At 41.4% G+C, this 15,480-nt stretch overlaps 1 protein-coding gene across 1 annotated transcript in view; it reads left to right on the top strand.

Moving 5' to 3' along the window:
* The first annotated feature begins 436 nt into the window (after positions 1-436).
* The window catches only part of CNTNAP5 (contactin associated protein family member 5), a 260,487-nt gene continuing 245,443 nt past the window's right edge, over positions 437-15,480 (top strand). Inside the window, exon 1 of the mRNA XM_058027494.1 lies at positions 437-698. Within this exon, the coding sequence (XP_057883477.1) occupies positions 623-698 (76 nt within the window). The 5' untranslated portion in view covers positions 437-622. The remainder of the gene's footprint in view (positions 699-15,480) is intronic.

Below are 15,480 nucleotides of genomic sequence, written 5' to 3'. Positions count from 1 at the left end.
CTCTGTCGGCTCTGCACATGCCAGGAGATCATGTATATTTTATGTATGTGTATATAACATATGTATTCATAAGCAAACAAACATCTAAGCCGTGGATCTTTAAAATGTTCCAGCTACAGTGCTACTACCTAAAGGGAAAAAAAAAAAAAAAATGAAGACTTTAATTTCTTTTTTTTTTCTCTCTAGGCATCTGATTTACTCCGTGACTCTGATGCTTATCAACAACGCGTGAAGATTGCAGTAAGGATCCTCCCTGGAAGGCGAGGAGGAGCAACTTCCAGGGGGCTGGGAGGAGGTGGAGTGCAGCGCGGCTCTCGCCTATAAGGAGGTGCCCAGCGAGCGGCTGGTGCTTCCCACCCAGCCGCTGCTCGCAAGGTGAATCGCCGCGGCGGCAGTCGGGGCAGCGGGCTCGGCTCGGGCACTGCCGCCGGCGTCCGGAGCGGCTCCTCAAGGGCTGCCAAGAGTCCCCCGGCCGGCCCCGGCTTCCCTTCACCCGGAGTGCTTGGATGCTGTATGGAGTAAATGAGTGGAGGCAGAGCGAGCGCACAGAGGCTGAGAGGCGCTCGGAGACCGGGACCAGGGGAGACAGGCGGGCGGCTGGCTTCCCCCTCCGGGGCTGAAGATGGATTCCCGAGCCCTCGGGGGCTGCACTCTGCTGCTCTTCACTTTATGGCATCTGGGATTAACTGCAACAAATCGTGAGTAACGGGAGTGCGAGGAGTTGACTGGGCTTGGGTCCGGGGCGGGAGGACGAGATGGGGAGCAACTCCCGGAAAAACGGGGTTATTGCGCCATGACCTCTGAGAAACTTAGCTCGGCTCCGCTTTGCTAACGGAGCTCAGAAATGCAAAGTTGGGGCCAGATGGAGGAACTGCTCTCCACCGTCCTGCCGGTGTGGATGTGGGAGTGAGCGGGAGATGCTGGAGCCTGCGAGGAGCCTCTCGGAGCTTCCCGCACGATTTGTTGTCCTTCCGCTGGCTGCATCTTTTTGCGGGCAGTGGCTGCTGTCGCCCTGCCTCGGCTGCGGGCCGCCGGCCGGGACGGGGCCGGGGTGGCCCCTCTGCCTGCTGGGGAGGGTCGGTCCTTTCCCCAAGAGCCGGGGGATGCCACGATTTTGCGGGCGCAGCCTGGCGAGCAGCGCTGGTGGCATTGAGCGTCTTCTCCTGGCCCGGCGGTACCGTCGGTTCCCTGGGCGCTTCCCACGGGCGCGGCTGTGTCCCGGGGCGTGGTGCTCGCCCTCCGTGCTGCCCCAGCATTTCCCAGCTGGGAAATCGCCGTTCGCTGTTTTTTTTTTCCCCCGGGAGATCCTCTCGTAAGTTCGCCACGTATCTCCTCCGGCCCTGCGGGGTCGGTCCCCGCAGGCAGGAGCATCCCTGGCCGCCGGGCTTTGCGGCGCTCCGGCGGGCTGGCGGCGGCTCTACGGGCGCTCTTGGGCGCAGCCGGTGCAGCCGGCGGTGCTGGCGGCGGTGCGGGAGTCCCGGAGGCCAGAGGAGGCAGCGATGCTCCCCGGGCTGCCGGCGGGGCTGGAGCGGGCTCGGTGCGGGGCTCGGCGCGGCCTCTCCCCGGCCCGTCGGGCGGAGCGCGGTGGCCGCGAGAGGGCGCTGTTGCCCCGCCGGCGGCGCTGCCCCGGCCGAGCCCCGCGGGCAGCGCTGTCTGTCCGTCTGTCTGTCTGTCCGCCTGTCTGTCCGTCCGCCCTCTCCCAGCAGCCCGGCCCGGCCTCTTTCTTCTCTTTTCCTATATATGTATTTTCATCCTCTATCTTCTTTAATTTCCAGCCAATTAAATCACGGGTAATATGTTTTAATATCGCTCGCGAATACTAAATGGCAGGCGATTTAAGGCTGAGGCTTGCTATTACGGATGCGGCCATAAAGTTAATTCTTAACACTTAAAAAGAAACTCTGCGTTAATGAGTTTTACTATTTCACGGGTGACAGTTTAATTTCACAGTGCCAATAAACATTTCCATTGAATACGCGCTGCTTCCTAAATATTTAGGAGTCAATCTTAAAGCATGATGATCAATGGTTTTATTATACTGTACAGATTTTACTTATTCATTGAGCAATGAATTAGCATGGAATCAGCTGTAAGTGCTTTCCCAGGAGCTGAGGGAAGGAGCCTGTGAATCTGTAATAGCTGCAAGTTCCCTAGAAACCTCGTTAGATTCGCATGTGAAGATCTATGTGTGCTCGCACAGACCTCAATAATTGCACCCGGTATGAAAATTCATCACCTGCTTAAATAAATCATCTCCTTATGTTGGAGCTCAGGGAGGCTGTGCACTCTTCCTCAGTTTTTGGCCAAGAAAGCTTATAGGTGGGCTAAAATATTGAAGCAGTATCCTGAAATATATTCAAGTAGCTGTATGAAAGTGCTACAGCTTTATAGGGTTACTGAGCTTCCAGGTACCCAGTAACCAAAGAAAATAACAGAATTCCACATGTGAGAAGCCTTGGTGCAGGTGACTGTCAAAAGCTTCTACTTGAAAGCCCAAGTGCAAATGGGAAAGGATGGGCTCTGCACCCTCCTCAATTTGAATACTTTGGCCAAAGGAGTTGCATTCAGATGCCAGTAGTGTATGCTCACAATGACTTCAGCAGGTTTGTTTCTGACAGATTTGTGAACAAGAACAAAACTGAGGACAGTATTTATAGTTGAAAAGGACTATGCTTGGGGCTGGGGCAGAGAGTGCAGCTCATTTAATTTTCTTCATAATATCTAATATGTCTTTAATCTAATTTGGTTTTTTCCCTTACTTCTAAATTATAAAACTCTTATAAATTATTATTTTCTCACTTATTTAATTTGCTGTAAAATTAAAGTCCTGAGTAAGTAAAAATCTTCTCTGCCACTGAGATATTTGATTGTAATTTTCTCTTTGGTAATAGTTTTTAATTAAAGAAAGAATTGGTGAAGAAACTGCTTTGAAACACAGCTACAGGCTAGGGGTCAGTAGACATCATTAGAAAGATCAGAATTTCCAAATGCTAATAAAACATTAGAAATTCCTCCCACTTTGCATTTTGCAATATTTTATTAAATTAGGTAAATAGAGTGGCAATCGGATTTCTCCCCAGGATACTAATTACTAGAAAATGAATAAATAGCCATGTACATAACGCTGAAAATGTGTTGCATGTGATGTCTGGGAGAACTGAAACTTCAACATTTATCAGATAGACAAGGAGATACAAAGCCTTGCCTGCTATATAAGAAATTAGTTGCCCTTTAGCAGCATATTCTGTGATCTGCAAACATTAGTAGCTTTGGTGAGTCTAGGCTTGTTGAGCCCCATTTATTTTTCCCCCTTCCTTTTTCATTTTAAAGTTGGAAGGAGGGAGCAGTAGTAAAAAAATAAAAGGAGCTATGAACTCATGTTTTTCTGAAGCACTTTTCTATATCAGTTCAGGGCTAGTCTGCAGCTGCAGAAAAGAATTGCAGGAGCCATAAGTGATCTTCCACCCAGTTTAGTGCTGTGTATCTTAAAAAATGTCCTCTATTGCTATTTTACACCTTGCGCTTCCCTCCGCCTTACTTGTATCTTTCTTGACTGACTTTTCACACATGGCCTGAAAAGATGTAGCAGATTAAAACACCTCCTGGTCAAGTAGCACCTTTTAACTCCCCTTGTGAAAGTTATTCTCAATTATTGCATGTTTCTGTTCCAGAACACAGCTGCCTCTGCCACCTACAGTATCTCTAACATTTATTATCCCTTTTCACCAGCACTTCTAGCTGATCAGGAGACTTTCAAGACTTTTACTTAAACCCAGTCATAAGTGTCAGTCAAAGCTGCAGAAATTCAGTGTGTGCTAGAATGAGATCTTCAAATTCAATGTGTAGTAGAATGAGATTTTCTACTCTTGCAGAAATGTATGGTCAATGTACAGTCCATTACTCTACAGTATATTTCCTTGTGGGCTTACAGGACACATCTGGCTTTAATAATTCTGTTCAGTTAAAAATAGGCAATGTGTCTGGTTTTTTTATTTTGAAAAAAATACTGAAGTAAATGTAAATTTTTTTTTTACATGCAAGTTACATATATTATATGTTTATTTATTTATTTTAGGCAACCAGCGTTCACTCTGATTTTAGCCTTCCTTTCTCTGCTAGTAATTGCACAGGAGTCAGCCAAGTGTAAGTGAAAACTTACAGGAGCAAATCTGACTCTGGATATTTGAGGCCATCAAGATCAGGAGGGTGTGTTTGGGATTTGTGTGACAGCACAAATGAGACTTGTTGAGTAAACTGCGGCAAAGGCAATAGGTCTCTTAAACAGTGACCTTTCTATCCGTGTGGTCAGAAATGCTAAGTTTGAAAAGCTGTGCTGAGATAAGGTGGAGTATTGATCGCTGGTTTGTGCCTCGTGTGCTTGCAGGCTGAGTAAAGAGCATCAGGCAAATCTCAGGCTTTTCCTCTGCCTCCACTACTTAAATACTCTTAACAAGAGAATAATATTCAGACATGCCTTCCTCCTCTTAGTTTCATACGGGGGAGGGGGAGAACACAAATGTTAGCTTTTTCATGCCTTCAGATGTATCAATGAAGAAATAGTCCAAAGCAATGAGATTTCCTGAGAGAAAAGCTGGGAATGACCCACAGCTGTTGGGTGCATCCTTTGCATACCGGTCAGTATCTAGCTTTCAATCCCTTTGACTCAATCAGCCCTCCTTGGCTGTGAATCAGTCTCAAGATGGTCATTGCATGGACTACAAAGGTCTTTGGATTCTGCATCCACCAGGCAGATGGCCTTACCAGCTACAGGAATCCATCCAGGGTTATTATCTCAGCACCCAATACATTATCTGCTTGGGCATTTTCTTTTTCTTTTTTTGTTTCCCCCTCTTAATGTCATGCAAGTGCAGCAGGTTTTTCCTTATAAATTAACAGCAAGAACAATTTGTTTTCAAATGTGCTCGGTACATTTGTACAAAGTATAGACTTCAAGTGTAAAATATGGTGGGAAGAACAACCTACTTGTGAAGCTCTCCCTGCACATGGCATGTACAGGCTTCTGCCAGCACTCCAGTCCATGTAGGGGTAGTCAAGTGTTTTTTAAGTACAGTAATCATTCTTTTACCAATGGGAAACTGAAGTTGTGTATATAAACAAGAGATGAATGTACAATCAATGTGAAAATCTAAGTAGCTAAAATAGAGCCTTAGGGGTCAATTGAGTTGATCCCATCTGGCATGGTTGTGTCCCATTCTCTGTTAATTCATATTCATATTTGCTATATGTAGTAGTTTCTAAATCCATAACTACTCCTCATTTCCTCTTCCCCTCCTTCTCCTTTCTCTGCTGCTATTTGAAGCAAGTGGAGTTTGGATATCTGAATATTGAAATGAATAGGAATCTGAAGGCAGTGGGAGTGTGAGGTAACATTTATTTATTTTTAGCCCCCAAAATGGATTCTCTGTAGATGTGACAGGTTTCAGCTCTATTGGCAAACTTGAATTACAGTCTTACCTACCCCCTCCTCTGAAAGAGACACAAGAAGGGGAGAAAGAGAGGACTGAAGGTGTATGTGCCAGCTCACATGTGCCAGGCTCTCTGTCTCCTTCCCCTTTGCCTGCCAGCCTCCACAATCCTACCAAGTGTTCCAGGGCTGTCTGTACAGGGCACCAGGTAACCTGCTGTGCTGCTTTTTTTTTTTTTATTATTTTTTAATAATAATACTAATAAAGAACTCTTATGTTTTTCCACTCTCAAAATTAGGGGAATGATACTCTGGTTCTGTAGCATCTACTATTTCAGTCTGCTGTGGCTTTACTGATACAAGTATTGTCTCTGTAGGTTGTGGTTCTTGCTGGAATCATCTCTTCTGTGTCTGTGCAAAAGAGAAAAGAACTGGTAGATCTATATGAACATTTTCCTTCTGCTTTCAGTAAAGTCTTTAAGAGACATTAACTGTTTTGGTTTTTTTTCTTTTTGCTTTTAACTAAGCTCCCTCTACTCAAACTAAGAGAAAGGTGAAGAGAATAATATAATAGTGATATAATAAAGGTTTAAAATCACAGGCAATTCTTGAAGACTTTGAAAGTATCACTTGGTAAAGCAGGAAGCATAGGCAGACATTTTGTCATGTCTGTAGAGTCCGAGAGAAACAATATTTTTAATTTTTCTTGGTACGCAGTGCTGAGCTGATATAATTGATTATTAATTTCCTTGCATTAATGCTGTCACTGAGTTTGGTTTTTTTCTTTTTAAACTTCCCTGTGCGGGTTCTTGTGGGCTGGTGATGCCATTTGTCCACTAGATGAGTGCAACTGATGTTTTGAATGATGAAAATAATTAAATATAGAACTTAGAGGGGAAAAAAGATGGCAAAGCACAGGTTTTCTTATTTTTAATTATCTGCTCTGTTAAGCAGTTAAAAAAATGGTATTTCATACTGTAGTGATCTAACTGCCCTTCTACACAGATGTATTTTGATATATGCAGAAAATATTTAATACTTCAACTGGTATTTTCTCTAAAAATAAAGAAAGGTAGCTTAGTAAAAGAGAGGGCATAAAGCCATTTGTAAATGTCATGAAGGATCTTGCTTGGTCTGTTTTCTAGAGGAGGAATCCCATTCTTCTAGCTGTGTTTTTCCTTTGCATAAGGCTAGCTCTTACTCTACATTCTTACAAACATATGCTGGAACTTGGATAACTTGATTCATCTTCTGCAGAACTTTGTGCCCAGAGATTATCAGTACAAGTTCAGAATAAAGCAGGGGAAGTCTGTATGAGTCTGCCTGTCTACAATACTGAAGGGGCATTAGAGTCTTGGTCCATTGTCTTATGTTGTATTTTGTAACCTGTCAAGTAGAGGCCTGCAGAGTTGATATTTTGGTATTTTTGAATGTACAATTGTAGCACTTAAACTGAAAATAAGATACAGAGCACAAAGTGTCAATGGCAGGTTTTATTTTACCAGTGTTTCTCTACCATAATAAAGACCTCTCTAACTTTGCATTCTCTAATGCAATACTGGGGATCTCAACCTGTGTAGTCCTTGAATAATCCAATTACCAGGAGTGTGCTGCAGCCGTAACAACAGGATGTGATGAATTCATGGACATCTATGATAAAAAAAATAAAAAAAATTGCTCACATCACAAAAACAGAACTAGGCCCTTAGTCTCTTCTCTATCAGTGGCAGCCCACCCTTTGTCCTCATTTTGTACATGCCAGATCAGAGAGGAGTCAGGCTTGGAATCAGAGCCCTGTGTGCTGATGTGCAGCAGGTAGGAGGAAGCTTCCAGTGAACCCTCAGTTTGAGCCTGGTTGAAACAGGCTTTGGATAACAGCAGCTCAGCGATTTGTTGTGTTATAAATGGAGATTATCCAAGTAACTAAATTTAAAGTAGCATCCAGCACTGCTGTGACTCATGGTCTGGAGGATGTTTCAGCTCCAGGATTGTGCTGATGTGCTTGTATTGGAACAGGGTAGCCCAGATTCCTGGTAGAGACTGGTTCATCAATGAGTAGGATGTAGATGCTGGAGGTTTGCTGGGAAGTCTCTGTGAGTCCCTGCTGTCTTAGCCAGCATCAAACACGTTTCACCAGTGATAAACTTGTAAATGTTTCCCATGCTGGGCATGCTGTTCCCATGCTGGACAATGCAACACTGAATTTGAGGTTAAGGGGTATTTTTAATGAACATCACTGTTAGGTGGATTCCTAAGAGCAGTAACAAGAAAAAGCTAACTTTGTAATTGCTCAGTGAATACCATTCAAGACTATAAAAGGCTTTTAGTAGCTGGTGTTAATGTACTCTTTTCCAAACTGTTAATTGCCTGGGATCTGTGATATCTTTATGGCATAAAGAGCATTGAGTTGCAGTGGGACACATGGCATTCCGTTCAGCTTGGTACTTGAAAATACTCAAAAGATATTCAGCAGCAACCACAGCAGTGGGAGCTGCAAAGAATAACTGGTATCATTCTGAGGAATGTTTCTCTTTTGACATTGGTAATTAGGGTTCAGCACAGAGCCCCAGCACATGAAACAGAATGGTGTTCAATGCTAACCACCGTGGCACTGCAGCAATTGGACTGGGAAGGAAACAAATGTGTTTTCCTTCTCTCTTTTATTGTGTGTATTGAGAAAGATTGAGTGTTGACCCTTAGGAATTCTGGGGCATAAATTTTTCTTCTAAAACTATTCAGTGCACTGTGTTGCCAATAAAGTAGTAAATAATAATAATAATTTTCAAATGGGTAGAATCCTCTCTTTGTTCCCAGCTGAGCAATAAGGAGTTGATAAATGCTGCACTGCCTGGATAAGAATTGGCTTGTTCCATTTACTGCTCTAAATGGTGAAGCATTGTTCCTCGATGACAATGGTTCTTCACTGATGACAGCTCATCAGCACTTCAGGAACAGAGACAAATGCCTTGTGATCTATGCCACCAGTGACACACTGTAGTCATTCCCATAACAAGTCAGTGTTGTCTTTATGTTTGGGCATCACTTGCCCCCATTGAGGATGTAGATACTGATCCATTGCTCTCTATGCTCCTCCTAGGTCATAAAAGCAACCTGCTGGGCATTAATATATAATTTTCTTCTTTCCCTTCATGCAAATTTGTCACTGGAACAAGAAGGGAAATGACATGTTCTAACTGGAGAATATGTGTTGTGTCTATAAAATTATACACAAGGAATGGAGCAGGAGAAGGAGTCTGGGGTGTGCAGGCAAAGAGAGGAGGTCACAAAGAATGTTCTTCCAGTTTCCTATTACCAGTGGCAACATCCTGATGCACTCAGTGAAGAGGTCTAAATTAATGGTCCAAGTGAGTCATCAGTGAACCCTTAGTGGGAACACGTTCATTTGTAGTAATCAGGATTGATTTATGAGTAGGACAAAAGGGACCAAATAAGCTATGAAAATGCGTGTTGTAGATGTTTTTTTCCTTGATGAATAATTCATCCTCGTCTAGTATCCATGAAAACAAAAACACTGTGCACATAAAAACCCATTAAAAAAGTTAATCCCACAAATGGCTGAACATGGAGAAAATCAGCTTTTGTTTTAAAAGGTAGATTTTCTCAAATCTTCTCTAATTTGATTTGCCAGTGGGGTATAATTTAAGTCAAACAAGTTAGCAGCATTACTTGCTATATCAAGGTCTAAATATTTAATAGATTTTGATAAACGCCTGCCCCCCAGGATAAAGAGCTAAGGAACGCTCATTTTCCACAGTGCAGAGGGTAAGCTAAACCAAATAGAAATGGCAAACACAATGGAGAAGGAGCTTCTGTTCTCAGGATATGGTCCTCCAGACCTGGCTTTGGGAGAACTTGCATAAGTGCACCTACATAATGCTATAAATAATCCTAAATCTCAGTAATCCTGTACAACTGACCTCAAATGAAAATGATGGAGGCTTTTTAGTGACTCTAAAGTCTCACGGTCTCCACGTGCCTGTGAAAATGCCTGCAGTGAGCTGCTCTTGGGCAGAGCACATGCTGTGGAACATGCAGGATGTTGTGTGTTCACATAATCCTGGTGCCCATCTGCCCATCTCCTCCTGGGTGGGAAGGAGAGATCAGTGCCCCTACAGGGACTGGTGCTCCAGAGGAGCTCAGGTGATCTGTGTAAAGCTATATAGGAAGACTCTGTAAAAACAAAATATGAACTTGAGTGTATTGGATTCTAGGAGGACTCCTAGGCTGCCCAACCCTTGGTGCACCTCCTATGTCAACACTAAACAGAGCATCAGAAAGCAGGGAGAAACCTTACACAGAAAGAACAGTGCCACTGCATTGCTTCCTAGCTGCCCCCAAAAGTTCAGAGGGGTTGGTTTGTGTTGTTTTACTATTTTTCAATTTTGTAGAAAAATAGTTTGCATTTTAATTTTAGAGGGAGAACCTCCTTCAGCAACCCTGAAGAAGATTAAACAGCTATGGCATTTTTCACAGAGACTGTTTGTTTGGAAAAGAAAATGAAAATTTGATGAATTTCAGTCAGATGTAGCTTGCAGCATTCAAATATTTATGGATTATCAAATTCCCTTTTCCCAGCTCTGCTTCTTAAGTACAGAGCTCATCTTATATGTAATATTAATTCTCATTATTCTTAGACAGTTATTCATTGAATTCTTGTGAAGACTCAGTTCATCTAGGACCTGATCTAAATTTCAAGAAAATTAAGGCAATGACTTGTACTTGAATTTCAGATCATCTTTTCCTCAGAAGCCTGTTCATCCAGCATGCAGATCCCTTTTATTCTCCTGCAAAGTTTATTTTCTTTAGAAGTTGTCTGGCAATATATGCAATACAAGTTGTGTTTGTTATGTGTCAGCAGTGGGAAGAACTATCCTTTTTCCCAATGGTACCTTTGAGCTCCTCATTTGAGAGTGAGTTGACCTCTTCTATTGTCATATTCTGTGCCACCCTTGTATTCAACTTACTGAAAATACAGTTAGTTAAAGTTGCACATCCTTTTGCACACTTTTTTGCATTTTTTATCAGCAATTGTTGTGTTTTCAGAACCCTCCTGTTCTGTTGAGTTGAATACACTCCACTTTAATACATAGGATTATGCTGTGATAACAGCATTTTACAAGCATTACAGAAAGCATTTTAGGTGTTCAGAAAAGCTGACACTCCAAGGGTATTTCTTCCAGGCAAATGAGCTCATGGTGCTAATGCTCCTGGGTCCACAGATGAGTTTGTTCCTAGAAAACATATAGCTAGCTTTTTGTTAGTAACATTAGGTACTTGTGCTTGCTAAATTACTAACATTAAACGTTTTAGCTATAAAATAAGATTTTTTTTTTTGCAAATTATAAACTATTTTCCTTTTGAAACCTACACTTGGTAGCTGGTCCTGTTTTCCTGGGGCCTCCTCCAGAGAGCCTGCACATGAGTCAAAGCAGTCTCTTTACTGCTCCCTTAGGAGCTGGGATTACAAACTCCTTTACACGCCCACATTCATAACCAAGTGTTTGCAGAAGCCCAGACTGTTTTTCAGACAAGCAGTGGAGATGTACTTTTCATCTCTGCTTTTGCTTAGGAGCTGTGGCTGGCTTTGTTATATGAGGCCAACCTGTATAAAGGAAGTTGCTTCTTTTCTTGAGACCTCAGCAGAAGAGATAGCGAAAAGACCTGCTCGCTAAACACAAGTCATTTTTCTACTTAAACTTGTAAGGAGGTGGTGCCAACTGCCATGACTCATCCCATTTCACCACAAATACGTGTTATTTCACTTGCCTTGACAGCCTTGATCCAAACATCCCCAGTTTTGCCATTGGGTCCAGGCATTAATGACTTCTGTGAATTAAATAAGGAAGTTCTGATTTGAAAACCTTTCTCTGATAGCAAGCAGACAATGAGTCAGAGCTATAAGAGAACAGATTTTCCTCCTACCCTCTCCATCTTGCACCCATCCTAACCTTAGCAGAATCTGATTTATAGAGCCTGGGCTTTTTTTCAATTTCATCTAATTAGCAGAGGCATTGAGGTCAGTATTCTAACACCTGACAGACTTTACCAGGGTACACCACAATTACAAGTGAAATTATCTGTTTTTCTGCTGCACTGAAAAATGTAGCATGTGAAAATTAACATAAACCTCCTAACTGTTAGGATGAAAGTGTGGGTGTTAGGGAAGAGGCACCTTCTTCAAATTTGAAAGGCCTGGGCTTGATGCTTGACTTTTTGAAAGCTTTCCCAGGCATCATTAAGTGATACGCTTAATTGATTTGAGCTTGAGTTTACCTGTTCTATTTCATTAGAGCTAAATGTTCGTGTGTATGCAGACTTTCACCTGCCAACAGGGGTTGGAGAAAGAGGTTCTTATGCTAAGCAGTAAGTTAATATAAGCAATAATGCTGCTTTTAAAATTACCAACTGCATCCATGGGGTCTCTGAACCATCATGATTGTGCTGGCCCTCTATAGTGGGGTCAGTACACAGCAACTTTTACAGGGTCAGGGTACAAATCTGAAATTATAAAGTCTTCAGTGGGAGAGCTGTGGGTTCATTTGGCTGACAACAAGGAAAACAAAACCTCTTTTTTGAGCAGTGTGTCCTTCCAGTCATTTCTATGTGGCATGCAGGTAGAACTGACTTCCATCTCCTTACAAGAGCATGCAATTTTGCACCAAGTTGCTTACCTGGGTACTAAACTAAAATTGTGTGATGAAAATGATGCATTCATATTAAATTGAAGAATAGTATCAGTTAAATATAAAATACTGTTCTAAGATAGCCCTTATGCAGGTCTTCTGTCTATCATTATTTCTTACATTAAAGGAAATGATAATCTTAGCTTAGAGGGAATTCAGAGCAAATCTGTAAAGTCGTGTTCTAGCTAAGCTTTGTAAATTCGAAGACAGGCACTTATTTCAGTGTTCAGGTAGGGAGAAAAACAGTTCACAGCTGGAAATGCCTGTTCTTCTCTTCCACGAGATGCACAGAGAAGGGTAATTGATTTAGACTCCTTCAGGACAGGAATGGGTTTTCTGTGTTAGTAAGTGTGAAGCACAAGGTCTTTATCCTAGTGGGGGGATCTCTTTATGCCAGTGATAACAGCAAAATCTCTACTTTGAAGGCTCTGTATGAATGCAAATGTATTTTCTGTTTTTTTGGCAAATTTGTATGTTACTGACTGGTAGCAGTCTTTAATAGCTAGTGTGATGAGAATATCAAGCCTTTGTCATATGGGACTAGTAAACTAAACCTTCAACTCTCAAGGAATGAGAAGTTTTTTGGAATGGTCCTTAACTAAGAAACAAAAAGCTCACTAAGCTGATATTGAAGGTAAGAGTTTAGTAGTTCTTAGATATCCATCATCCATATATTTGTATTTTCCATATTTAGGAAATAATGATGATGCAAAAACCATCCTCCTTTCCATGTCTGTAACCTACATTTGAGGTTCTTTCATAAACATATGAAAGAAGGCAGAAGTAAATCATGATACTCCAAAGCATTACCTTAATCAATAAGTCCATATATTTCATCAAGGCCATTCTTGTATGAAGCACAGTACCAAAAAGGATCTGAGGCTAGCAGCAGAATGTTTAAAGCCAATTGCAGCCATGTGATTACCCCATTCCAGTTTTGTCAGAATTATAAAAAACTTCTTCCTTTAATATTCTTACATGTATGAACAGATAAATCTTGTGCTTGTACCTTGTGTGCTATGAATAAATAGCACATAACACATTGCCTCACTTCATCCACTGGAGAGACCAAGAAGATCAGAACAAAGTGAAACAGTCCTGAGTTATGCAAATAAACCAGGCTTAGAGTGAATCTGCCTATATTAAGTCAGAAATCTGATTTTTTTTTTAATATATTTTAGCTTCCCTGGGGGAAGGAAAAGTTTAATTAAAAAGAGATTCAATGAGAATTCAGAATAATAAGTCATGTCTACTTTTCCTCTGCCAGAGCCTTGGAAAAGTGGTAGTTTCTGAAGAAACATATTGAGGTGTAAATAGGAAAGAAATTGGAGAAATAGAGCCACCTCCTTCATGAGTTTGGAACTTCCCATCTGTACAAGTACTGTTTTCAATATTCTCCCTGCTGATAGCAAGAGACTCAGCAATGAATTCTCTTCCCGTGCTTTGTCCTGTATTTCTTGTCAAAGGCCCCAGATCTGGCAATATCTGGCTGCTTGGGCATTGTGGTATCACTTCAGGTAGATTAAAAGCTAAGTCCCTCAAATATTGAAATTCTGGCAGAATCAAGTGTGTCAAATCAGCAAGGTAATAGAAAAGACATCCCTGTAAGCAGACAAGCACTGGTATTTTTGAGGTCAGTAAGGGATTTGTCTCAGATGGATGTCTTGTAGAAATGGCTGAGTGATTTTCTAAGGTTGTTGGTCAGTTTTGATGCAGTAACAAGTGAAAAAACACTTCAAGAGCTATTTCCAAGAATCTTTGGGGAAATTATCTTCATTTTTCAGGTCACATTTTCTATGTCTGATGCTTTGTTTTTTAACATTTAAATACCTACCTTTGTAGTTTGAAAAGTAAATGGCTACAGAATCTCATTAGGACTACTGAGGTTGTGTTTTACAATATAAACATGTTTCAGTTCAGTCCAGAGGATTTCATTCTTAGCTTAACATTTAGAAAAGCAATAACACAGTTAAGCAATGGTAAACTGAACTGAATACTCTGTGTGCTCACTGAAGTCCACTCTTCCAGTAAACAGGATCAGAAGCCAGAATGGTTCAAATGTAAGAAAAGTATTTATAAATCTTGATTGACATTGAATATTCAAAAGTATGTAGAGCTGATAGATATAAGTTCTTTCTCTTCCCCTCTTTTAAAGGAATTTACCTTTTTTAATTTATTTCATTGTATCATCTAAATGTTAGTTCCTCCATCTTGAAATCAAATAATGAATGCTCAGCCCTGACAGTGAGATATCAAATCCTCAAAAGATGCTGTTCCTAAATTCTGCTGACTGTTTAGTTCACTTGAAATTTGATCCTGAATAATACTTCCAGATCCTTCTGCTGACTTCTGTGTGTGCAGGTACCAGTATATGACATTTTAACAGAAAAACTATAGGTATGCATGCTGTTAGCTCTTCATATAGAGCAGGACAGTATCTTAGATGTTGCTGCTTTTCTAGAAATCATTTTTTTTACAATTATTAAAAGAAAACAAAAAATGAAGTGTTGTATTGAAGGATTTTCTTGATTAAATCCATTAATTTCATTTTTTGTGCTTTATTATTGCCTTTTTTGCACTCTCTTTCTTTTGAGATGAGAATAATTTTCTAAGACTGAGTAGCTTCAATATCCTGGTTAATTAGACATTTACAGTTTTTTGAAGATGAGTCATTTGGAATTTGACTTGTATCCAATCCTTTCCAAGAATTACTCTAATTTGTGACTTGCTATCATTTCTCATTTAGTGATGGCCAGTGAGGTTGTGGCTCTGCATTACTGAGAAAAAGACATTGTGATGAGCTAAAGGAATCTCTATGATTAAACTTCTCCTGTTTCACTGTACAGTTCATGTGCTGAAATATTTCTGTGGTGTCAGAGGTGGACTCTTTGTACTGATTACATCTGATTTTAAGAATACCAAAGAAGTTGCCTAGAAAGGGGCATCATTAGTTACCTTTACACCTTCAAGCTCTCTGTTCAAGAGCCTGCTGCTGTTTCTGATAAGAAGAAGGAGTACATCCAGAAGGACCTTTATGCAGGCGACGTGCTCTGATTTCTGTCTCTGCATTTAGTCAGTTCTCTCACTGGCTTTCAGCTTGTCTTCAGTCACGCTGCAAGTGCTTGACCTCTTCTTTTTCCTCCCTTTTTCTTTTCCTCTAGCTTATTCTGCTCAGCCCTCTGATTCAATGACTAATCTGTGTCTCAAAGTCAAATAAACCAGAGGGTGAGTTGCTTTTTCTCCCGTGATGGTTCTAATTCTCACCACTTTGAAGTTCAGGATCACTGTCCTCCCTGTCCTTCAGCCTTACCACTGTAGACTCCCCTGGCTTTCTGCAGTCCAGCCTCTGTC

This window comes from Melospiza georgiana, chromosome 7 (genome assembly GCF_028018845.1).
Source record: "Melospiza georgiana isolate bMelGeo1 chromosome 7, bMelGeo1.pri, whole genome shotgun sequence".
NCBI lineage: Eukaryota > Metazoa > Chordata > Aves > Passeriformes > Passerellidae > Melospiza > Melospiza georgiana.
The sequence above is the reverse complement of the archived record's forward strand: the minus strand, read 5'-3'. Positions and strand labels throughout refer to the sequence as shown.